General features: G+C 43.1%; 1 protein-coding gene across 2 annotated transcripts in view; it reads left to right on the top strand.

Annotated features, from left to right (window-relative positions):
- LOC102942858 (cell migration inducing hyaluronidase 1) overlaps positions 1 to 21584 on the top strand; it is a 142292-nt gene extending 120708 nt beyond the window's left edge. For both annotated transcript variants that reach the window (XM_043523393.1, XM_027829110.3), the window contains exons 19-29: positions 1551 to 1586; positions 1694 to 1849; positions 3321 to 3501; positions 5379 to 5594; positions 6293 to 6504; positions 6953 to 7138; positions 8345 to 8549; positions 9548 to 9634; positions 9962 to 10119; positions 14592 to 14692; positions 16812 to 21584. In XM_043523393.1, the coding sequence (XP_043379328.1) occupies positions 1551 to 1586; positions 1694 to 1849; positions 3321 to 3501; positions 5379 to 5594; positions 6293 to 6504; positions 6953 to 7138; positions 8345 to 8549; positions 9548 to 9634; positions 9962 to 10119; positions 14592 to 14692; positions 16812 to 16939 (1666 nt within the window). In that variant the 3' untranslated portion in view covers positions 16940 to 21584. The remainder of the gene's footprint in view (positions 1 to 1550; positions 1587 to 1693; positions 1850 to 3320; positions 3502 to 5378; positions 5595 to 6292; positions 6505 to 6952; positions 7139 to 8344; positions 8550 to 9547; positions 9635 to 9961; positions 10120 to 14591; positions 14693 to 16811) is intronic.
- The last annotated feature ends 2845 nt before the right edge of the window (positions 21585 to 24429 follow it).

The following is a 24429-nucleotide window of genomic DNA, read 5'->3' as shown; positions in this document are numbered from 1 at the left end:
GATACTCTTCTGATCCAGTATCTTGATAGCAACCTCAATTAACCAAGGCAAAAAAGTAAAAAGCTAGTTTACAGGGTACAGTGCACTACGCTAGTACAATTGTCTGCCTGTATGTGGTATCCCGTTGCCTGCAAAAACTGCCTTACCTTAGAATAATCCAAGCCTTTTAAAGTGACCACTGGCTATAAACTGGCCTTAGTGACTCAGTGAGATTCGCAAGAATGAAAGTAGGTCAGAATGGACAGAAATATAATATCAAGCCTTCTTATTTGTCTTTATGGACTGTGTTAGCCAGAAATGTTTAACATTCCTGTCTTTTCAGATTAGTTGCATGTTATTTCGACATTTGCATTCATTACTGAGATACATAGTTTCTAAATACTGCACAAGTTTCTCCATCTTATCAGGTTTTGGCAGTGTCCTTTTGAGTGCATCTGAGGCTGCAGTCTTCAAACTGTAACTTGTTTTTATTGCCATAATCACAGAGTTAATTTTCATTTCTGTTGCTACAGTAAGACCTATGCATTACATTAACAAAACAAATGCTAATGTGGCATGCAGTACATAAACTACAATGAACATTTCATGGGGCTGTAAGAATAATAAATGAAAAGTAGATAGCATGTAATATACTACCACCTATTGACTCAATCAAGGAGATTGCTTTTGTTCTGTTCCTAGCTTTACATTGATTTTTGTCTTGTGCGTGACAGTTTAAATCCTAGCACCAAGTTGTAACTGTGGTGCTTGTCAGTATACAGTAGAGATGGGCTCAAACGATAACATTAATCTCTGCATCTGGATTCTATCATCCTCAAAGTTTGGGAGTGTTTGGAACTGGCATTCTGGTTTGACCCGTTATAAAAATAGGAACCGTTTGTAAAATTAAGATCCAGGTCCAGATTCGGAGTTTGAATCTCACTGAAGCTCAGTAGCATTTTGATCCAAAGTTTTGATTCAGGTCTCTTTCTAATCTGGATCTGATCACTGATGAAACAGAAGTCAGAGCCTTCTACCCCCTTTTTAAGCTACTGCATAGAAAGGCTATATGACTTGAGTAATAAACACAGAGCTACATGAGGGGGAAATGTGTAAGGCAGAGGATTATTAAATAACAGAAAATAGTTTGTGAGAGACAAACAGGACCTCCTTAAATAACTTTGAAAGGATCATGGTAGACAGAGATGGGGGTGAGGGGAAAGACTGATCACTATCCAATAAGTAAATCTTCCCCCTACAATGGCAGGATATAATCCCAGTTAAGGATCTATCAAACTACCACTACACTTGAGCTATACACCTTATGAGCCATGCTAGAAAACTTTTTTCACAAACTGCAATATGAACGAAATTGCTATAGCTTTTAGTTGGCCCCACCTCCCACTTAACATAAGGGAGCTTAATTTTGTTAATTAACCCCAGCCCTCCTTTTCCGTATCCAAACCAGTAAGGATTTTAATATCTCAGTTTGGCATTGCCTACCTTTGGGAAAGCAAAGGCTCTGTATTGTTGCTTGTGAAGCATCTCCCCACTCTTTTCTCTCGTTGCAGGTTTGCTGACAATGGCATTGGCCTGACCTTGGCAAGGTAAGCATTATTCATTCCTAGTTTGCCATCCTCCTACTTTTGCCTATGATTCCAAGACAGAGTTTGCCATAAGCAACCCCTTTAACATACAGTCTTGCCTCTCCTAGCGGTGGAACTTTCCCACATGACGATGGTTCGAAGCAAGAAATAAAGAACAGCCTGTTTGTCGGTGAGAGTAAAAACGTGGGGACAGAGACCATAGACAACCACATTTGGGGGCCCGGAGGCCTGGATCACAGTGGAAGGACTCTCCCCATAGGCCAGTAAGTTTTTGCCCTGCACAAGTGAACAGTTTCCATCCCTTCTGTTTGTTTCATTTTACATATTTTTTCAGCACTATTTGGTGTAATTTAAACTGAAGAAATTATACACAGAGGATTTTGTTTCATGTCTCTCTTGTTCCCAAGGTCCTCATTGTGCAGCTGCTGCTGGCAGGCATGTGCTTGCAGGCTGCCAGGACAGCATCACTACCCGCTTCGTGAACTGGGCTGGGGGGATGGCTAAAGTAGAGGAAGAGTTTGCTAACGGGGCAAGCTTTTCGGCTGTGTACATGTAGTCAGCAAGGATCGGGCAATGCAGCAATCTCCACCCGTATCAGCTGCCAGTCACCAAGGAAATCTTTCAGGACCCCTGCCCGGGCTTTGGACCAAGCAGAGTTGCTGCTGGGTTCGCATGATCTTTGTGCCCTTGTTAAATGTTTTACAAGCTGCCTGTGAATTTCGCGGGTGACTTTGTCCGTGATCTTAGTGCTCTGAGTTGGTTTTGCAAATGCAAATTCTTGTTGTTTTTAAAAACGTAACCACCCCAAGAGAAGCCTCCAGTGCACAAAGAGCTTGAATGCCGTATCTTTCTGCATGGCATTCCCCAATTCTGCGTGTCAATGGAGGCACAGTAGGCCTATCCTCTATACCAACAGTGAAATGATGTTTTTAGTACCCCGTTCTACAGTCCTTTGTCTTCAGTGGAAGTTGTGTGTAAGAGCTCCCAAAGGCAAGGAGCACTCACTTGAATGGGAAATTCTTGTGTGAGGAAGGACCACTCATGTGAGTAAGGGATTGTGATCTTGTTTATTATGAGCAATCTTTGACATGTTTTATCCAAGCCTGTTAAAGGGTTAAAACGTCACAGTCCCTCAAATCAGAATGTGAAAAAGCATGTGTCTTCTCTACCTTTCCACTGGTATCTAAACCATCTCTGGGTTAAAGTGCTCTCGAGTGTGCCAGCTACCTTAAAACTGTATCCTAGACAGTGCAACAGTATTTTGCTTCTTTAAAAGCCAGTTTTTATTTTATTTGTGCCAAACGGCTTATCTCCATGCTCCCGTGAAAGCTGCCTTGGGATTTCAGCCCTGCAGTGATTCAGAATGAGGAGTGCAGATCGGATCGGTTACTGGTTTTGGGGCTGCTGCAGAACTTGTTTGTGACTGCAGCATGAATTTTTTCTTTTTAGGTCAATGCCTTGGCATTATCCAATGTTCCTTGCCTTTAGGAGTACAGATAAAGATGATCCGCTTAGACACGAGAGACCTTGACTGAACTCCTAAGAACTGAAGGATTACACAGGCTAAAACAAAAGCAGCACTAACTCAGTTATCCTGCTGGCTGGGCAAAATAATGTCCGCTACACAGCAAGCATCGTGTAGCTATCCATTGTCGAAGATACAGACTGATGCCTATGGTAACTCATATCTGACCAGATCTCCCTCTCTCTCTCTATTTTTCAACTATGTTTTAGGAATTTTCCAATTCGAGGGATTCAGTTCTATGATGGGCCAGTCAATGTCCAAAACTGTACATTTCGCAAGTTTGCTGCACTGGATGGTCGCCACACAAGTGCCCTGGCATTCCGGCTCAACAACGCCTGGCAGAGCTGCCCCAATAACAATGTCACAGACGTTCTATTTGAAGACGTTCCCGTGAGTTATTCCTTAAAATGGGCTCCTGGTCATTTGGTTTTGGACTTGAGTGTGATGGTGAAAAATGTGATTCAGGGAAATGGCCACTGGGAAAAACCAACATCAGAATTGGAAACCTAACAACCTAGTCCCAGTGATTGCCACCTTTTTAGCAAATTAGGTGTAAATTAGGGATAAGAAAACTGGTTTGGATAAAAAAAATAAACAAGCCCAACTTTCTCACAAACTCAGAGCAAACCAGAACCAGACCTATTTCCCCAAAAGTTTGTTTCACTTATAAATAAATAGCATTTCTATTTCTGTGAGCCTCTGCACTACCATAGGCCTGATTCCATTCCCATGTACAAGGAGTAATTCTACTGAAGTTAATAGAATAAAACCAGTATAGGTGAAAAGAAAGTAAGGCTCCTTTGGTTCCAGCTGGGGTAAGATGTTGAAGTGCCAGCATAGAAAGGCTGTTCTTATAAAAGTTCCAGCCCAGTCAGAAGGAAGAAATACCAAGGAACATGCCTGTGAGCAGAATCAAGGTTGAATTCTGTTCTTATTTACATCTGGTAATTCCATTGACATCAGTTCCCCAAATGTAAATCAGAGCAGAATTGAGCTAAAAAGCTTCCGATCTGCTTTGAATAAGCATGTGAACTTTTGAGTGCTTGTTTGAACCTAACCAAGTAATTAGTTAGAACTAACCCTGGTGAGAAAGAGAGTGACAGGTATTTTTGCATCTGCTTTTACAAATATATGACTGCTGCTCCTGAGAGCGTCCCTCTTCCTGATGAAATGTACCTAGCAGCTGTGTAATCCACTTAACAAGCCTTGCAACTCTATTTACAGACATCTGTGTATTGAACGAATGATTTTGATTGCCTCATGTTTACTAAATACCAGATATGCTAAAATTTCATGAGAGAACTTGATTAAAAATCCTTGGCCAACTGTCTGGTAGGGAGAAAAAAAATCCCCCAAAGTGTCCAACCCAGCCTCAGCCACATTGCATCAGGCTGGTTTTTGACATTCAATTTATTTAACTTGGATAAGAACCACTGGTCAGAAGTCACTTAAGCAGCCACGTCCCCTGGGAGTCCGCTGATTGTTCCCAGTGTAAGTGCAACTTTATGTAACATACAAATTTAAAAAAAATGAAGAAGTAGTAGGAACACATGAACTGGGTCAGATAAAAATAAAAACTTCCCTGAACCTCCCTCCAAAATGTGAACCCCACACCCCAGGATGGAGGCCAGGAGTAGCATGCTGGTGGTTTTGTCCTCTACCTTTTCCGTTCATGGTCAACAGGAAAGGGCTTATGACCAAGCAGACTTTTGCTGTGCATGATTTAGCTCTGCTTTAGCCTCAAGCACTGACCATGCATGCAGTATGTAGACAAGGAAGGGGCAACTCAAATATTCTAGCAAATGTCACTGACATTCCTGCTAGCTGACAAGACCAACACTGCCAAAAGTGGCCACGGATTTTGGGTGCTCCTTTTTGGGGGGCACCCAGCCTGACATACTCAGAGCCTGATTTCCTTCCCCAGGTGCTGAGCACCTAGAAGCTCCATTGACTTCAGCTGGAGTTGTGGGTGCTCAGAGCTTCTGAAAACCAGATCTAAGATGTCTCAAGTTGAGGACACACAAACTGAGGCACCCAAAATCAATGGCCATTTTTTAAAAACATTGGCCCTAATGTACAATTAAGTTTCCCCATCCCTACAGTGACTAGCAAATCCAAATGCAGCTTCTTGTCCAAACTATTTTACAGTGCTAGTTAAAATCAAACAATTCAAGCCATTCCAACAACCACAGAATTGTCCTTCACTTAAAATGCTAAGCAGTGAATTGCTCCTCTGGTATGTAAATATATGTCACTGTTCTGTTTAGATTACCTCAAGAGTGTTCTTTGGTGAACCTGGACCCTGGTTCAATGACCTGAATATGGATGGTGATAAAACATCAGTTTTTCATGATGTAGATGGCTCTGTGTCAGAATATCCCGGCTCATACCTTATAAAGGAAGATAACTGGTTGATCAAACACCCAGACTGTATTGATGTGCCAGACTGGAGAGGTGCCATCTGCAGTGGGCACTATGCACAGGTACAAAGAATTTACATTACTCCACTGGCATTGCATTGGGAATACAGGAGTAGAAGGTGATCGGTTTATAGCTATTTTAAATTTCCCAGTACGGTAGGGCTTAAGGTCATCTTGAACTCAGAAATATGCACTTTTATAGGACACTCAGGGTGTCATAGCATTTGGCAGTGCATCTGCCTGAATGGTTTTGCACACAGAGATGAGTTTGCCTGTCAATATTATGACACATTTTCAGTGGCACTTAAAAAATTTAGGCCATGAATATGAAACAATGAAAAGAACACTGCACTTCTGTAGCAACTTCCATCCAAAGATCTCCAAGCCTGTCAGAAGCATTCATAAATTAAGTTTCACAGACTGACTCTAAGGTAAGGAAGTGTTATTTTCCCCATTTTTATGGAGGAAATTGTCACAGCTGAGTTAGGTGACTTACCCACAGTCTCATAGGAAGTCTCTTGTAGGGGCCAGATAGAATCTGGATCTCCTAACTTCCAGTCCTGTGACTTAACCACAAAACTATTCTTTCTCCCACAAAAGCACCTGGTACCACTGCCTAGAACCAGTCCTTCACTCTCTATGTGCAGTGACTTTTTTTAGCTTTGTTTTAGGTACTGCAAGTGTTCTCAGAGTAACATACTTAAAGCCAATTTGTAGCCATCTATCTTATTAAACCGATTGTGACTGTTTCCCTAATCTAGATATACATCCAGGCCTATAAGTCAGCCACCCTGAGAATGAAAATAATCAAAAATGACTACCACAGTCATCCACTCTACTTGGAGGGGGCTTTAAGCAAAAGTTCTCCTTACCAGCAGTATCAACCAGTTATAACGCTGCAGAAAGGTTATACCATCCATTGGGACAAGACCGCACCTGAGGAACTGGCTATATGGCTCATCAACTTCAACAAGTGAGTGATCCCTCCAAACCTCTACCCCATGAAAGTAGCGTCCCAACCCAGTAAGTTAGCTGTAAATGTTTAAAGAGTGATGTTACTGAAATAATCATGAGGCATTCTTTCCAGGTTGACATCATTATTCCATGAAGACCACTCTGAACTGCCCCATCTTTTAATTTGTCATGATTACTTATGTCCCCCCGGATACATTTTTTTTTAGATGCCTAGGATCAAATTAATCCCTGGTGAATAGATGCCAGTGGTGTTAGATCAGGGATAAGTGTAGCCCATATTGCTTAAGTAGCACATAGATGTTCTCTTAAAGGCTAAATTATGTTGACCAGCCAGGAAAAAATTGTTACATTTCAGAGTGAACTATTTAACTTGGCTGATGACGTGCCCAGGAAAGTCATAGTCATGTGTCTATTATTTGTTATAATGTGGCTCTTTGCTATTTTAGGAATGACTGGATCCAGCTAGGGTTGTGTTATCCTAAAGGGACAACATTTTCCATTCTCTCAGACATCCACAATCGTCTCTTGAAGAAAACATACAAAACTGGGACCTTCTATAGGACCTTGCAGATGGACAAATTGGAGTACAGATATCCTAACAAAGGATACTATTACTGGGATGAGGACACTGGGTAAGGAAATAGCCCTTGGTCAACTAGACAGATATGAGAGAGCCATATGAACCAGAAAGTGGTTTGGCCCAGACCAACAAACAGACTCCTTGAGACCTGATCAACTTTTCGTTTCCTTCTGACTCATGGTGGCTGCCACTCATTCGTGTGCTCCCAGCCACAGCCACTTGCCTCCGATGGCTCCCAGTGCCAAATGAATGCACAGCAGGGTAAAAGGAAAAGCAGAAAGAGGACCCAGTTCATAGCACTGAAGTTACACTAAACAAAAAGCATAAAACCCTTCTCATTACAAAAATTTGATCTAGGAATCTTAAACCACGATCATTTATGAGCATCAAAAATATTTGATACATAGCTGCCTAATGGATTTGAACAGGGTGAATTTACCCCTTGGGCGATAGGACTCTTTCTCATAGGAAATTGAGGCTGCTTTTTATATATATAGAGAGAGAAAGTGATGTATATTTATAATAAATACAGGGAGGCTAGCGCTCCCTCAATGGATATGTTCAGGATATCTATGTGGATTTATGTTTCCATCCCCACAATGTCTCATGGAGGAGGGACTGGAGTAGCTGTGGTGCATGAGATTGGACTGACCACTGGGGAGCAGGAAGAACTCCTTGGCCCAGTCTGGTGCCACCTTCCAGTCACCATGAGTCCCAGTGGAGATACCTGGCCTGATGGAGGGGCAGGAGAACATGCACTAACTGCCAAGGTGGGGTGGAGGATGGCACAGGGGGCGACAGCGCACATGGCGCCAAGCACCTGGTGAGGGTTGGAGGAGTGCAGGGCACCAGACATGGAGGAACTGCTGTAGGAATGGCCGTCAGAGCTACCGTGAAGGCCCTTCCCAGCCTGGATGGGCTGCCCACCTTCCCCTGCCCCCCCACTTCCATTCTCAGTACAGTAACTCCCTTTTGGTCTCCCTCCTATCCCTCCACCCCTGATTCACAGGGAATATCCTCCCCCCCTCTGAATAAATATATATACACACACTGATTTATGTAAAAATAACGGACCTCTAGAGCTATATAAATACACAATGTGTGATGTGGTATAAATATTCTATTAGCATCAGTCTAGGATGGCTGTCTTACATATTTGTTATCACGAAGCACCGAGATGTACTCTATTATAACCTGGACCTATTCGTTTTGGTGTGTAACACCCCATGACTGATGCATTGTCACCCCCGATCTGCAGGCTGCTGTTTCTGAAACTCAAAGCCCAGAATGAGAAAGAGAAATTTGCCTTCTGCTCAGTCCAAGGCTGCGAGAGAATAAGGATCAAAGCTGTGATCCCAAAGAACGCCGGAATCAGTGACTGTGAAGCCATGGCCTATCCAAAATACACAGAAACTCCAGTAGTAGATGTGCCAATGCCTAAGAAGCTCTCTAACTCACTACTGGTAAAGTACCTTGGTTGCTACTACATTTCCATTACCATTGTTCTGTTTCCTTGTAAATTTACAAGCTCTATCATGCATCATTCCATGTAGCTGTGGAGACCATCTCTATAAGAACTACTCTACCCTGGGCATAACTTCCTGAATGGTCCAGAAGTGTAAAGCAACCTAAACCAGCCACCAGCTAGTACAGAAAACCCAGATTCATGAAAGGAAGAGAAACATAAAGCTGCAGCAGGTGTTCCCTAACCGTTACTTTTCGATACGATATGCCTTCCTCCTAGGGATAGGTGCTGGATACTCATGGGGCAATGGGGATAGCTCTGGGGTACTGAAGACTGCATTTCACAGTACGAATTTGATCTCCTAATGGTCAAGCGTGGAGTGCTGTGCACAGAAACACAACACACAAAGCGATGAGCCGGGCAACAGGTTGCTCAGGAGAACTTGTTCCTGCTCTGATGAGAGTTCTGCTGCATGGCTGCCAGCCATGCCTGCCTAATAGCAGAAGCCATGCCAGAGGGGGGAATGCATAGCTAAGGGTATGTCTATTCTGCAAAGGAAAACCCGTGGCACTAAGTCTCAGAGCCCAGGTCAACTGACTCAGGCTCGCAGAGCTCAGGCTGCGGGGATGAAAATAGCGATGTGGACGTTTGCACATCAAGGATTGTCCTGAAAGACAGATTCATGTTCTGCGCCCAGCCCAGCCCTTTTTGACCTTTCTCACTTGGAACAGGCACATAGGATCTAAGCCTCAATGAACTACAGATCACTGCACAAAACAAAAATTTCCTTGTTGTGAAACTAGCAACATTTAAATGTTGACAGGATCAGCTCAGAGGTTAAGCTTTTTCCCAGATTCCTCAATGTAATTTGGCAAGTGTCAACATAGTAGGTACTTTTTTATTGTTGATTAAACTGCTAGGAAGCTGTTGGTTTAAAATAAATAGCATTTGGGAAATGTACAAAAGTGGTAAACACCGTTTTCTATTTTTGAGCAGAAGAATAAGGACCATTTCCTAGAGCTGAAAGTAGAAACCTTCAAGACCAGATACTTCCACCTCAGGGATGACTTTGCATACATTGAGGTAAGCGGTTCCTTCTCAGCCACATTTGTTGGACTTTTAGAAATACATAGGTTAAGATTCTGGGGTTTCACCCAGAATTTACTGAGAAAACTACCACTGATGGTTATTAGGAATTAGGTTTATTCAGGCTATGTCTCTTATGAAAATGAGTAGTACTACAACATAATAGGCAAAGATTCAAGTTGATCCAAGGTAGGAGATAGGAATCCTATTCCTTGAAGCAAAGGGCAGTTCAATGCTGCCATGCCACAATCATGAAGCTTCGTACAGTTAACTGTTATGAACTTGGATTTCTTTGGCACATCAAGAGTTTTTTCTTTTCTGCAGGTTGATAGTAAGAAGTTTTTCCTCCCTGATGATGGTATCCAAGTAGTTGTGATTGATGGGAAGCATGGAAAAATTGTTGACCGAATAAGTTTCAAAAACTCTATTCTACAGGGAATCCCAACGCAGATAGACAATTATGTCACCAACATCAAAAACAAGTGAGTAAATAATCCAGTGTGTAATAAAACTTTAGCACACAGGAGTGTTGCTGAAACACCCCTTTTCTTAGCCCAGGTCATGTGATATGGCTTAGAGTTACAAAATCTTAATTGTCCTGTTCCATGACATGGTTCAGTATCAACCTCATCAGAATCCAAATGCTGAGTTTCAAAGTAGCTCTAAGGCATGCACGGTAAACCTGTGAAAAAAATATTCGTGATCAGTTCCTACACCACAGTGCTCCTAATCTGTTTTCATATTGCCGGAGTAATCTGTTAGTTCTCATCAGATGCCACTGATAAAATATATGCATGCTACGTGCATGTGTTCCATCCCTAAACACACGTTCAGTGTGTTTTGATTTCTGTAAGCATGCTAGCCAGAGATCCAGAGCAATGAAACTAGACTGTTGAGTACCAAACACATGTTCCAAGCAGCTGTATCCTGGCGCACAGTAGTCTAGCCAGCCTGAAATACTAACAGAAACCATATCAATGCTTCTTAAATTGAGGATTGTCTTCTCTGCTCATATTGGTTTGTAGAGTATTAATACATGTAATTGTTGTCAGAGGCATTTATTCTTATCTTTTATCACGTTACTGATCCGTGAGAGGACCGTCCCTCTTATCCCATGACACCTTACTTTGCTTAAGAGCCATTGGTGAGGGACCTTGTCAAAGTAGGTCTGAAAATCTAAGTACACTGTATCCACTGGATCCCCCTTGTTTACATACATTTTGACTCCCTCAAAGAATTCTAGTAGATTGGTGAGGCATGATTTCCCTTTACAAAAACCATGTTGTCTCTTCCCCAACAAGTTATGTTCATCTATGTGTCTGACAATTTTGGTCTTTACTATAGTTTCAACCAGTTTGCCAGTACTGAAGTCAAGCTTATTGGCCTGTAATTGCCAGGATCACCTCTGGAGCCCTTTTTAAAAATTGGTGTCACATTAGCTATCCTCCAATCATTTGGTACAGAAGCTGATTTAAATGATAGGTTACAGACTACAGTTAGTAATTCTGCAGTTTCACATTTGAGTACCATCAGAACTCTTGGATGAATACCATCTGGTCCTGGTGACTTACTACTGTTTAGTTTATGAATCTGAGGTGTCCTTAGAGGAGGTTTTGGAACAATCTGGGACAGTTCCTCAGATTTGTCACCTAAAAAGAGTGACTCAGGTTTGGGAATCTCCCTCACATTCTCAACCATGAAGACCAATGCAAAGAATTCATTTCGTTTCTCCCCAATGACCTTATTGTCCTTGAGTGCTTTTAGCATCTTGATTATCCAGTGGCCCCACTGGTTGTTTAGCAGGCTTCCTGCTTCTGATGTACTTACAAATTTTTTGCTATTACTTTTTGAGTCCTTAGATAGCTGTTCTTCAAATTCTTTTTTGGCCTTCCTAATTATATTTTTATACTTAATTTGCCAGAGTTTATGCTCCTTTCTATTTTCCTCACTAGGATTTAACTTACACTTTTTAAAGGATGCCTTTTGGCCTCTCACTGCTTCTCTTACTTTGTTTAGCGACTGTGGCTCTTTTTTGGTTCTTTTGCTTTGTTTTTTTTTAATTTGGGGTATACATTTAAGTTGAGCCTCTATTATGGTGTCTTTAAAAAGTTTCCATGCAGCTTGCAGGGATTTTACTTTTGGTGCTCTACCTTTTAATTTCTGTTTAACTAACCTCCTCGTTTTTGTGTAGTATCTGAAATTAAAGGCTACTGTTTGGGGCCACTGTGGTGTTTTCCCCACAGAGGCTCGTTTGTGGGGTTCCGGGTGCAGGAGCAATGGGACTCCTCAGAGGCTTCCAGGTGAAGGTAGTTGGGGTTCAGCAGAGGGGTCTGGGTGTGGGGGTCTCAACAGGAGTTTCTGACTTCTGGGGGAGTGGGGCTTGGTGGGATGGGGGTCTGGGTGCAGCTAGTTGGCTGTCAGTGGGGTGGGAGTCTGGATGTGGGGGCTCAGGGTGATGCAGGGGTGGGGTATCAGTGTTGGGGTTTGAGTACAGGGAACTCAGTGGGGGTGGTCTGGGTGCGGGGGCAGGGGTTGAGGTTCAGTGGCGTGGGGTTCGGGTATGGAGGGCTAGGGGGGTTGTAGATGTACCGGGTGAGGCTTGGCAGGGGTCTCTCAGTATGGGAGGTTGGGTGGATGGGGGAGCAGCTCCCCTCCTCCCGACATCGCTCCTCAGCTGTGGGGGGATGCTGAGCTTCCTGCAGCTGGGGGAGGTTTCTGGGGGTGGGTCTGACACAGCCCAAGCCACTCCTTGCAGGGGAAGAGGAAGTCCCATCCTCTCCTGCCTTCAGCCCAGCCAGGACCAGCAGCTAATCCTGGCTCAGGGTAGGAGCCACTGGCTGGAGTGTCCCCAGCCCCACAGTGATTTACCTCTCTGCCGGCTGCTCTGAGTGCCTGAAATGTTGTACCTGGGTTGCTAGGGAGTTGTGTGTGACTGTTTTGCAGCTTCCCTTTGCTTCTCTGTCAGAAAGTCATTTTTCTGCAGGGAAGCAAAGAAATCTGCAGGGGACATGAATTCTGTGTATGCGCAGTGGTGCAGAATTCCCCCAGGATTAAATTAAAGCAGTACAACGTGTGTGTGTGTGTGTGTGTGTGTGTGTGTGTGGGCAAGGCCTATGAACATGATCTTTGGACCTGCTGAGCCCTCAATTCCCATGGAAGTCAATAGGAGTGAAGAGCAACTAGCACCTCACAGATCCTAATTTTGCATAGTGTAGTAACCTTGGATTATTCTCCTGCTCTTCTGAAATGTTCTCTTAGCCCTTTACTCCATTCTTCTACCTGCTTTCTGGAAATGGGATATAGCCAGACATTTTAGCTATAGCTGTTAAACATACCATTTATCCAGGAAAGAAAAATGGGGTCTGCTGTGATGAATCTGTTTGTTTGAATTATACATTTTTAATAGTTTTTTTTTTTTTCCTGGAATGACAGAGCCTATTAGTTCACTCTAGGAATTTACTGCAGGTCAAGTGTCATATTTTGTGTATGTTCATACTTTTGTGATGAGTTTCCCAAAGCAAATAGATGGAACAAGTCGAAGCTATTTTTGAAAGCTCCAAGACAGGAAAGGCTTAGCTGAAATAAATGATTTTTTTAGTAAAGTGAAAGAAAAAAAATCTAATATCAGATCAAGAATGTAACTAAATACATGCTGTAAACCCAATTAGTTTTCTAACAGTGCAAGTATTAAACGTAACTTCTGAGGTTTAAGCTAAAAACAGACTAAAGGTTTGTCTGTACTACAATGGCACAGGTATGATGCACTGTAGTGTAGACACTTTCTACAGTGATGGAAGAAGTTTTTACATTGCTGTAATTAATCCACCCACTTGAGAGATGGTAGCTACATTGATGGAAGAATTCTTCCATTGACCTAACAGTGTCTACACCAGGGCTTAGGTTGGCTTAACTACATCTCTCAATAGTGTGATTTTTTCAAGTTTTAGGTGGAGATCAGGCCTTAGTGACTATTAACCCTTTTGTTCCTGGTTTTTCCTTGGAATTGCTGTATTGCCATTATCCCATTACAATGGATTTTAATGGAATTGTTATGTTAAGATGTAGCTAGTCCATTCAGCGGCACAGCAGTTGCGTTCTATGTAGTAATATCTGGAAAACAAGGAATTCTTGGGTGGCTAATTATAGTGACAGTTTGTACTACTGTAACACAATGGGGCTGCATCTGTGCCTCATTGAAGTCACTCCCATTTTCTTCAATCGGGTCAGGATTTCTTGGTGCAGTCACTGGAGAGGTCTGGGCACCTTGCAGAAGAATAGGGGTGCTAATCTCATTAACCTGCCTATACTTCAGCTTGGATGGTTCTGTCTACAGAATGCCCCTTCCAGGTTCAATGTGATAGGGGATTTTTCTTCACCTTCTGCCCTAACCTATTTTATAGTGTTGCTTAGACAGTTGCTGAATTTTACCCCAGAGGCTGCAGATTTGTGATAGGTAAAATGATCTGATCCCTGAGTCATACATCATTTGTATTTCAGTCTGAGTTTATAAAGCACCCCAGGACTTTGGAAGACATATACTATTTATAAGGACACTAATAATGCACTTTTGCATCAAACGTGCAGTCAAAGAGAAGGAAAATTGTCAGATCCTCTGCACAGATTCCAGGGAGGTGAATTTATTTGAGATTCAGTCTGTTGCTGATATGAAAACAAAGAGTTAATTGCCACTGAGTGGCATGTGATGGAAATGCTGATTTTGAAAATTTAAACCGCTCTAGAAACTCAGTGTAAAATGAGCAAATTAAATATGCTTCCTAATTGATTTTGCATATATGGAAAAGTGAATATGTGGCTAAGTCATTGGAGAACATCGATGACCTGGTTCGCAGGTGTCCCAGTGTCACACTGATGGCAGACACCAATGTTTAAATCAGACAAGTGATAAAGGTTTAACTATTGTTCATTTGTTTATAAATGGCTTTGTTTTCTTTAGTTCTATAGTGGTGATGGCATCCAAAGGCAGATTCATTTCAAAAGGACCTTGGACTAAAGTACTGGAAAAACTTGGAGTTGAGAAGGGTTTTAAGTTAAAAGGTAAGGAATTTTAAAAACATAAATACAAACTTTTGATTTGTTTACCTAACAAGTTAAAAACCTTTAATATATCAACTTCTGCTAGTAAACTGACCTTGCACAAATGAGTGGGCACTGTGCTTCTCAACTGGACTCATGTGTTGGTGAGAGAGATGCAGACCTCCCTCATTGAGGACAGTTTGGGAAAGACCTCAGGATTCCTGTCATCCAGACTCACTGTGATATCTATCATTGGGGGATATGGCATAAGGAGAAGCCACACTCTTACAATATCCTGGTGCTGCATGGATGCTAAGATGGCATCCACAGCAGCTATAGAGAAGGCAGTGCATTTTGGTTCCCTTCTTGGAAGAAGCGTCCAGATAGCGCCCTTCCAAGCGGAGGGGAGTGAAAACACCAAATTAAAGACCATCTGAGTGTGTCCAGGGGTCTCCTAAACATCCAGACTGTTAAACCAGAGTGCCAAGTATCAGCAATACTAAACAGCTATTTTAAACAAAGGCTTATTTAATTCTCCAAACTTCCCCCTGCTTTGCTTGCACGTGCCTACTCCTTCCCTATCTACCTAACAATATTCTGTGCCTACAGTGCTATGCTTAACACAGAATTGCTTTGAGTTCCCTCCTGAAAGTACATCTTCTCTAAGGCAATACGTCTCTGCACACTGTCACAGCAATGACCATTGCTAAAGGCTGTTCCCAAAAGTAATGACATAGTTTTAGAGAAAGTAGGGAACTTACTTCATGGGAGATGGAAAAGAGGTGCCAGAGCCATCTCTAACTTCTCTAGTCCTCTGATTCCACTAATGATTTCCTTTAAGAGGACCATTGGTTCAGAGAGAAATCATATATTCAAACTACCACACCTAGCCCCAGCATCCAATGTGTCTGTAACTGACTATATAATATTGTCATTGAAAAATTGTTGATCAATATCTGCTCTGGAATTGCACGTATTTACATTGCATCAAGGTGCGCACCAACCCCAGAGAGTTTACCATTGGAAGCTACTGTAACTTTAGCAAGTATTTTCTTTGAGATAAAGGAACCAGTAAAAGCTGAAAGTGGAGTCTCCAGCCAGAACCATTACATACAAGATGGTTCAAAAAGATCAGAGTGCATCTACAGACCGAGGAAGAGTCCAATTGGTTTAGACCTAATTGAGAGGTTCCTGTTTATCAAGAACCAAATTTACCATGTTGTTTTGGCTAAAACAAGTCATTGTGAGCAGAGCTGTGTGGAGGACAGAAGTTTTGTTTTGCAAAGAATTTCAAGATTTTCAAATTTGCCTTTGTTTAAGATAGGAATCAAAACTAAAAATTTCAAAATTCTCTGCAAAGGACAATTCTGAAAAGTGATATTTTGGGCCATTCATTTTGATTCTGACTTTCAAAATGTGTATTAGATTATAACACGTAATTTCATACAAAATGTGAAACAAAGGATTGTTTCAAAGCTAAATGTTGAACCATTTTATTTGGAAAATGTCAAAAACAGGACCTTTCAACACTGTGGTGTTCTTCTCTGCATTAATTAATTAACTGATAATAGCTCACATGCCACACAGCAGAGTATGACCTTACAAACATCCAACACGTACAACAGAAAATTTTAGAGCCAGAGCACCCTCTTTAACACAGGTAGAGTGCATAGTGGTTAGCTCCACGAAGTTTGCATGTGTGTGAGTGGCATGAAAACAAAGAGAAGTTTAAGGGGTGACTTGGTTACAGGCTAGAAGTATCTACATGGGGAACAAATATTTAATAATGAGCTCCTCAGTCTAGCAGAGAAAGGTATAACACTATCCAATGGCTGGAAGTTGAAACTAGACAAATGCAAACTGGAAATAAGGCATACATTTAATGAGAGTAATTAACCATTGGAACAATTTACCAAAGGACATGGTGGATTCTCCATCACTGACATTTTTAAATTCCAAGGTTGGATGTTTTTCTACAAGATCTGCTGTAGGAATTATTCTGGGGATGTTCTATGGCCTGTGTTACAGAGGAGGGCAGACTAAATGATCTCAATTGTTTCCTCTGACCTTGGAATCTATGAAAGTGCTTCCGCTTGTCTGCAGTCAGCTGCACTACCAATTTATTGCTGTTGGTTTTCAGATAAAATGGCTTTTGTCGGATTCAAAGGCAGCTTTCGACCAGTTTGGGTGAAACTGATCACCGAGGAGGATGCAGCTAAAATCTATCAAGTTGTGCCAATCCCTGTGGTGAAGAAAATGAAATTATGAGGACACCAGGCTTTGCCTTCCTGCTGTTAGCACTGCCCCAATAGAAAAGGACTACTGACTGCTCACAATAGGCACCATGCCACAGGTCTCCAGAGATGTAGCATTTCTTTGTTGCTGTACATGAAGAAAGCTTTATTGCAAGTGGGTAGATGGCCACATGTGACAAACAGCATTCCTTGTGCTGCACATCTTGTTTGATCCTGCCCTACTGATCTGCTTGCTGATACCAGATTTACCTTTATTTTCTAAGCTAATATCTGAGGCAAAACTGTTTTCAAATAGTGGGGGGAAGGGTGTCAGTGCCTTTTACATGGCCTGGTCATGTTCTGCCTCTACATCTCTTGTGAGCCTCTCGGGTATGAATGTTAAATCTAATTGCCATACAAGGCTCGGAATTTTCCCATGGGACTGATTGCATCCACCCTCTGCTGTTTTTGAGAGTGCAATCAGCTGCTCGCACAAAACCAGGAATGCAAATTCAGAGGCTGGCTGAAAATTTGGATCAGAAATCATAAATTATAGTCAGTATCTAAAAGCTGCAAAACATGGTCAAACAATGAGAATTTATTTGAAACTTTCTGCACTATTCTGTCAAACTGCTGCAGAATCCTGAGACTAAATTGTACACGCTGAACCACAGGGGAGTTATCACATTTCAGCTGATGGTACATAGTGGGGAAAGAAATGGCATAGGAGTGATTTAACACATTGTGATGCTTTGGGGTTCACCCAGACCAAGAAGGGGTTGTGTCACCACCTGCCCTGTAACCCTGGGTGCTTCTGTGCTATGCAGCTATGGCTCAGAACTCTGACACCAGCACCCTGCACAGAGCTCAGTGATCTCACCCTGGCTTCCACCTGCTTGATTACTCCTTGCCGGGGGACACCAACAGCCTCTTCTGTCCTGAGTCTACTCAAAACAGTCTCCCCTGCAGTGCTCTCCGTAGCATTCACCAAACCTTATCAAGTTTGCTACTCCTTTGGCGAAACCGTATGCAGCACCAGCCTGTTAGTGTGGTGGAGGATTTTACTCGTCCGTTTGAAACGCTGCACTGAGATGGTGGTGTACTAAAACAAGATTAAGTTTATTAACAAGGAAGCGATATTGAAGTGATACCACGTAGACAGAACTGGGACCGAAATGGCTACAAACAAAAGGAAAAATACACTTCTAAGACTAAAACCTAGCTTAAACTAGAGTCTCTTGTTCAAAGTAGTTTTCTCACCATGGTTGTTCTTCCAGCATGGCTGCCCAGTTCTTAGCCCCGAACCAACACAGAGCTCAAAGCACTTTGTTTCTTCATCTCTTCAGATGAAGGATGCCAAAAAGACTTTTTCTCTCTGCTTATCTCCTCAAAGTTTTATCTTTATTTTCAAAGTCAGGAAGCCCGCTTGAGGGCTCAGCTTGCTGTGTCCATGTTCAGGAGCTGAGACCATGTTCATTTTTGCAGTCTCCTCCTCCTGTCATGATAGTTACGTAGCTATTTCCTCAACTCACTAGTTTGATGGCTTTGTTTACCTTTTTTGTAAATGTACTTCCATTGTCTCTCTTGGCTCAATTGACATTGGAGACACATTTGTGCAGGCGGGACTATGTTCCTTTGTCAAGGGTGGGGTGACTTATGCCCTCCCTGCCAAGCATGTTTTAAGAACATATTTCCAGCACACATTTGTACGTTTTCATACATCATGCATCCATGCACCAGCAATAATATTAATGACCAACTTGTTACCAGTTTGCCTATATCATCTTACATGGCACCTTTTAGATACAGTAAATTGGGGTACACTGAGCTGGTTAGGCCAGTGGAGGCTCACTACTAGAAACCAGGGCACCCCTTGTCCTCTGGCGTTGGGGTGCTCTTAGGGTCACATGTGCAAACCAAATATGGTCATAATGGAACATGCCATTTCTGATCAATCCCATAACCAACAACTGGCATTCCCATGGTTATGCTTTTAAATAGCTGTTGTCATGATTCTGTGTTTTTTCCCAGGCAAGCAGCCACAGACTGGTGGAAAAGACCTGACAGCCAAGCACTACACACTTACTCAGACTTTCCCACACATTCCTTCAAATATAAATCTTCAGAGCCAGCCCAATGTGCCTACATGACATGCTACCGAGAGGATCCACACTTGGGTCTCTCGCTCCCAGGCAGGGAATGCTGGGGAGTCATTTTACTCCATCCCTAATCAAGGGTGAGGATTCAATTGTGCTTCCCAGAAGACACCCCTCCTCCCCAGATAATGTAATCTTGCACATTTTATGCCCCCTTTCCTTCAAAACATAACGTTCTAAGTTTTAAAAAATGGATGATGAGCAAAGCTGAGCGTACACCAGAGCTGCTTGCCAGCACACTTCATTAAGCTGGGAAATTTTATCTTAACCTTATAAAAACACTGCATATTGTTCAAAATTGCACATGATGAATTGCTGTGTGTTTCCCAAAGATGTCATGCAGGTGTCTCAAGTGGCTTCTGTTGTTCGGGTAACTTTCTGAAAAAAAAGTGGCTTCTTGAAGTAGGCAAATTGTCCATATGCCAGAGCAGCTATGTTTCCCTCCCCTCCACTACCCCCCCGGAAAACCATTGTTGGTTTCTTTTTAAATCGGTCGTCGTCTTTTTTCCGAGTGTCTCTTTTTTTCACTGTATCTGAAGTGTCAGCTCTGGATTGGAATGAAGCAGCCATGAATCTGTGTGTCATTGCGCATGCTGTCACTGTGCAGCTGTTGAATTCCACAAGACCTTTCTGGCACTGTTTTCAGACCAGGTTGCTGTGTGAGTCAGTTATGAGTGATGTTCAGGCTCTACTGTAGGTATGTGCCTCTCCAGCCCTTCCTGGGTTTTAAAACTGGAATTGCTTTTCTCTATATTGTTTTTATATACTGTTTTCCATTAGCGGAATTTCAAGTGTTGCATTTTTTAAAAGGATCCAGGGTTATTTTCCTTTTCCCTGGCTTCTTTACAGTCTATTAATGAAGGATTTCTCGTTCAAGCAAAGGAATGTCCTCTCTAAACCATTCGTGCCATTTGGGCCAATTCCACTGGATGCAATGTGAAAGGGCATAGCTCTCAAGCAATATACATTTCTCTGCCAATGTCTTATGATGATTTGGGTCCTTTCCACCCCCAGATCACAACTATTCCTTAAAAAAAGATTAGTCTCACTTACAGTTCAACCTCGATTATACAAATCTCATTTATCTGAAACTCCCTGTTAGCCAAAACAGGATCCTATCCCTTAGGTCTAGTAATTACATTTAAAAATCCTTGATTAGTCAGAACCCTGGCTATCTGAATGGATTCAGTGTCCTCCACAACATTCCTGTAATCGAGGCTGTACTGTAGGTACAACTGCATCTATTGCTCTGTATTAGCAGATCATACGTACGATATAATGAATGAAAAATACTAGAAATGGGCCAAGACCAGAAAAAAAATTTCTGAAGGTTTTAGGAGAGGAACCAGGATCAAAACACCTCTGGGTTTGGATTTAGTTTTCCAAAAACATCCTGTTTTTGCCCTTTGATATTCTAGCCGACTAGGTCTTTATATTGGAGGAGCTAAGCACCTGTAGACTCAGTACAATCAAACCCAATGGAGCAGGAGTCGAGTACTTTGTTTAACTAATACAAAAAGGCAAGTTGCATTTGTACTGAAGTGTAGCTTCTAATTTTCAAAATTTTTGGAATTCTCAGGGTGAAATCATAAGACTTGGCTCTAGGAAATATGCTTGTTTTTTAAATCACATCTTATCCAGGAAAAAAAAAGTCCATTTTGTTCTGTCATGCAAGGATAGTCACATGAGCCTATTCTGGGGGAAGGGGAGGGGTCTTACTCTGTAAATACTTAGGATAGGATCACTGCAACTTGTTAAGCCTAGACAGAGAACATGGCATGGCGTAATAGGCCAGATTCTCTCCTGAAATGCAAGCAGCTCCCATTGACTCAATGGGAGTTAAGTGCATGGAACTGATGGTAGAATTTGGCCTAATATCACCAACCAATAGTTCTGATATATCATTTTTTAAATATTTGTGGATTCTAGAAGTTGTACATGTGCTCCTCTGCAAGTAGTGAGTTGACTGACTCCTTGTAGCTTGTACATTCTTTAAACTGTCCATTCACAAACTGCAAATATCCTGTCTATAAGGTTTAATTGCTGCAAATATTTTTACATTAGCCTACATATACAGTTGTCATCCTTAGGGCAATTTTGGGGTGGGGGTGCATCAGTTCAAATGCTTGTTTTACCTGTTGCCGAAATAGCTGGTCCTTTTTCGGAATTAGATGTATAGTGTTTTGTACATTTTCCTATAGACTTCAAAATGAAAAAGATATATTTTCTATTTATTTATTACAAAGGCACTATGAGAACTAAATTTGCAGAGATTTGAAGACCTGTAACTGGATTTTAGCATTGTCCAAGCTGTTAAGGAGGTTGGAAATATGTCTTTTCAGATAATCTGCTTTGCACTTGAAAGTTATGTCCACAGAATGTGGCAATGCATTGACTGTCTAGTTTATGCTGACAGAAGCTTTTGGAAGATTCATTCCAAAAGTTTTTGCTTACAACAGAATTAATATGTAGTAGTTTGGAATACAAAAAGGTTTATCAGAATAAATATTCAATGCCAAATTATGACTGTCTCTTGTACTCTTCATTATAACTTTATGGCAGTGAACTGGTATTTGTTTACATATCTTTTTGACTGTGTGCCTGTTTGTTCACACCATGCTGTTTGCTTGTTCTAGAACAGCTGTTAACCCGCACCTAGAGTACTTTAGGTGACCATTATTTTTTACATTCGTGAAATGCGTGTGAGTATACAGCAGAAAAAAAATCCTGGTTTTATTTTTTTCATGAGTAGCCATGTATCCCTGATAATCAGGGCAATCATTATATTCGCTTGTTACATTTTCCATTGTGGGGTTGAGCCAAACAAACTCTCTCTCTAAAAGGCAGCATTCCTAAAATGAGATTTTGGTGGCAGGAAATCAGTATTTCCAACATCCAAGCACACACCCAAGTCTCATGATAGTAATTAGCATTTTAAAGGACATGGTATCACCCTCGTAAGTGATTCAGGCAAGGCAGCTACAAACTCACTCCTGGTTGAAATCAATGATCTGTGCGAAATCTCCAAATCGGTTACATGCAACAAATTGAAGATGAGATCAAAGGCAACACTGAAGCCATAAGACTTCCGCTGAGGAAAAAATGCAACATGTTAAGATAAATTTGATGGTGACTATTGTAATCCCCTATGTTTTTTTAAAAACTTAAATTCATCATGGGGAAAGATACTGCCTGCAACATGTACCACCAGCAGGTATGGGCTTTTTTAAAGCCACAGCACTATCCTCTGCCACGTGAGCTAACTGAACAATGAGTAGCAGTAGAGGACTGTTCTCTTCTATGTGGACCTGTCACATAGAGAGACGGAGACACGCAACTTGCCAGTGGGTTTCAAAGCTATTTTCTGGACAACAAAGGAACATTGAGACTTTGGAAGAATGGGTTCCATTCCAGGTGTGGCGGGGGGGGAGAGTCTTGTCTGGTAGGCTACACTTCCTTCTCCCTGATTACTTTCCCCATCCCCCTCTCGCTGCTTGTACCACTGTCCCCAGCTTCTGCTCATGCCCCAAATCCTGCTCCTATCCTCCCCCTTCTGCAGCTCCTGTCCCCTCCCTCCCTGTCTTCTGCCCCTCTGCTCCTGTCCCTGCCCTCATATCCTCCCTCCCGCCCAAGCATGTGCCACCATCATCCTGCATCTCATGCAGGGAAAAAAACCCAGCACTGCCTTTCAAAAAAAAAAGCCCATTTCAGAGAGAGGGGAAGTGGGGGCAGTGTTTAATTAGTAATGAAAGAGGGGCTGGGGCTCAGCTCCGGCAAGCCCTGGCACAAATTAAGCACAGGCGGGGCAGCTGGAGAGGGGAGGCTGCTAGCCGGACAGCTGGAGAGGGGCAGCTGCTAGCCGGGGACACAGCTCTGAAGGCAGCGTTGCTACCAGCAGCGGTGCAAAAGTAAGAGTGGCGTGATATGGTGTGTTGCCAACACACAGACATTATCTGACAAAATTATATTTAAGAAAATTAATTCTGCCAAGCCTACATAGCAAACGGTATATTCATCACGTGATGCTACAAAGTACATACACCTACCCTGGCGAATGAGAGGGAGGAGAATACATTCCCTCGGGCTTGGCAGCAAGTGATCGGGGAGAACCAAATATCAGAACTGGAGGAGGGCTGGGGTGGCAGTCCCTTTGCTTTCCCTTTCACATTCAGTGACTTGCATGGCACACACCAAACAGGGCAGGCACAGTGAGAGATTTTCCTCTTCGGGCTTGGAAAGGAAAAGCTCAAATGGTTGCAACAGGGTTTAACCAGGGCAAAAGGGGGGTGGGAACTGACACAAACGTCCTTCCAAAGTCAACAGCCAACCCCAGTGAGGCAAGATCTCTCTCGCCCTTTAGATTGCAAAGCCTGGCTGAGGACGAGCAGGGTGAACGCGAAGCTCTGCTAGCACACAGAGGGAGAGCCGGGGAGCGAGCAAGGGGCAGAGGACAGCACTAGGAAGCCAAGGGAGGCTGGGGAGGGGGAGGCAGTGGCAGGGGTCATTTGCCGGGTGACTGAGCCCGACCAGCAGGCCTCACCTTCTGCGGTGCAGGGGAATGGAGGAGGCCGCAGCGGGGGGCAGCACCTGTCCCGGTTGGTGGTGGCTGGAGGCAGCAGCGGCTCAGCAGGGCGGTGGGCTCATGGACCTGGAGGTGTCTGGACCCCTGTGTAATGAGTAGGAGCATTGTGGGCTGGCCGCTCTACGCTCCCTGCAGAGAGGGTGGGGTCAGGGTAAGTGCCTGGCAGGCAGCAGGGGCTCGCTGGGCCCCTGTCCCGCTTTCTGGCTAGAGCTGCTGCTCTGCCACAGGTCTCAGGGCCTATTGTGCCCTTCTGGCACTGTCTCCGCACCCCGGGGTCACCCCCTCTTCCCTGCGACCGACAGCAGTCTTCCGTACCTGGGCGTACGCTGCACTGGGGAAAGAGCTGGTACTTCACCCTGGTGCAAGGATGAAGCATTCACATGCTTGTGCCCCCGCTCCTGGGGCAATGCGGCCCCTTCCTCAGCTGGGTTTGTAGGACCCTCTGTAATTTGCTAACCTTTATGCATCAGTCCAGCCTAAACACTGGGCCCAGTCCTGCACTCTGTCATATACTCCCTGAAATCAATGGGTGACTAGCCTGGGTCAGGCGCACCGGTGCCGGCTCAGTGGCCCCAGTACTACCTAACAGTTGGGTATGTGATTAATTTTAAGTACATGCTCAGTGCCGCTAAAATTAAGCATGTGCTTTGCTGACTCAGGGCCATTAGGCCTAGTTTTGAAATGGCTATGGAAAGCCTTACCTCTGGCAGCAGCTTTGGGGGTATATCTGCAGCTGCCCATCACTAAGGTCCCCAATGAAGCCAGCTGGGTCACCATGCAGCACTA

The sequence above is a fragment of the Chelonia mydas genome, chromosome 10 (genome assembly GCF_015237465.2).
Source record: "Chelonia mydas isolate rCheMyd1 chromosome 10, rCheMyd1.pri.v2, whole genome shotgun sequence".
Classification (NCBI taxonomy): domain Eukaryota; kingdom Metazoa; phylum Chordata; order Testudines; family Cheloniidae; genus Chelonia; species Chelonia mydas.
This window is presented reverse-complemented; position numbering and strand designations above follow the sequence as displayed.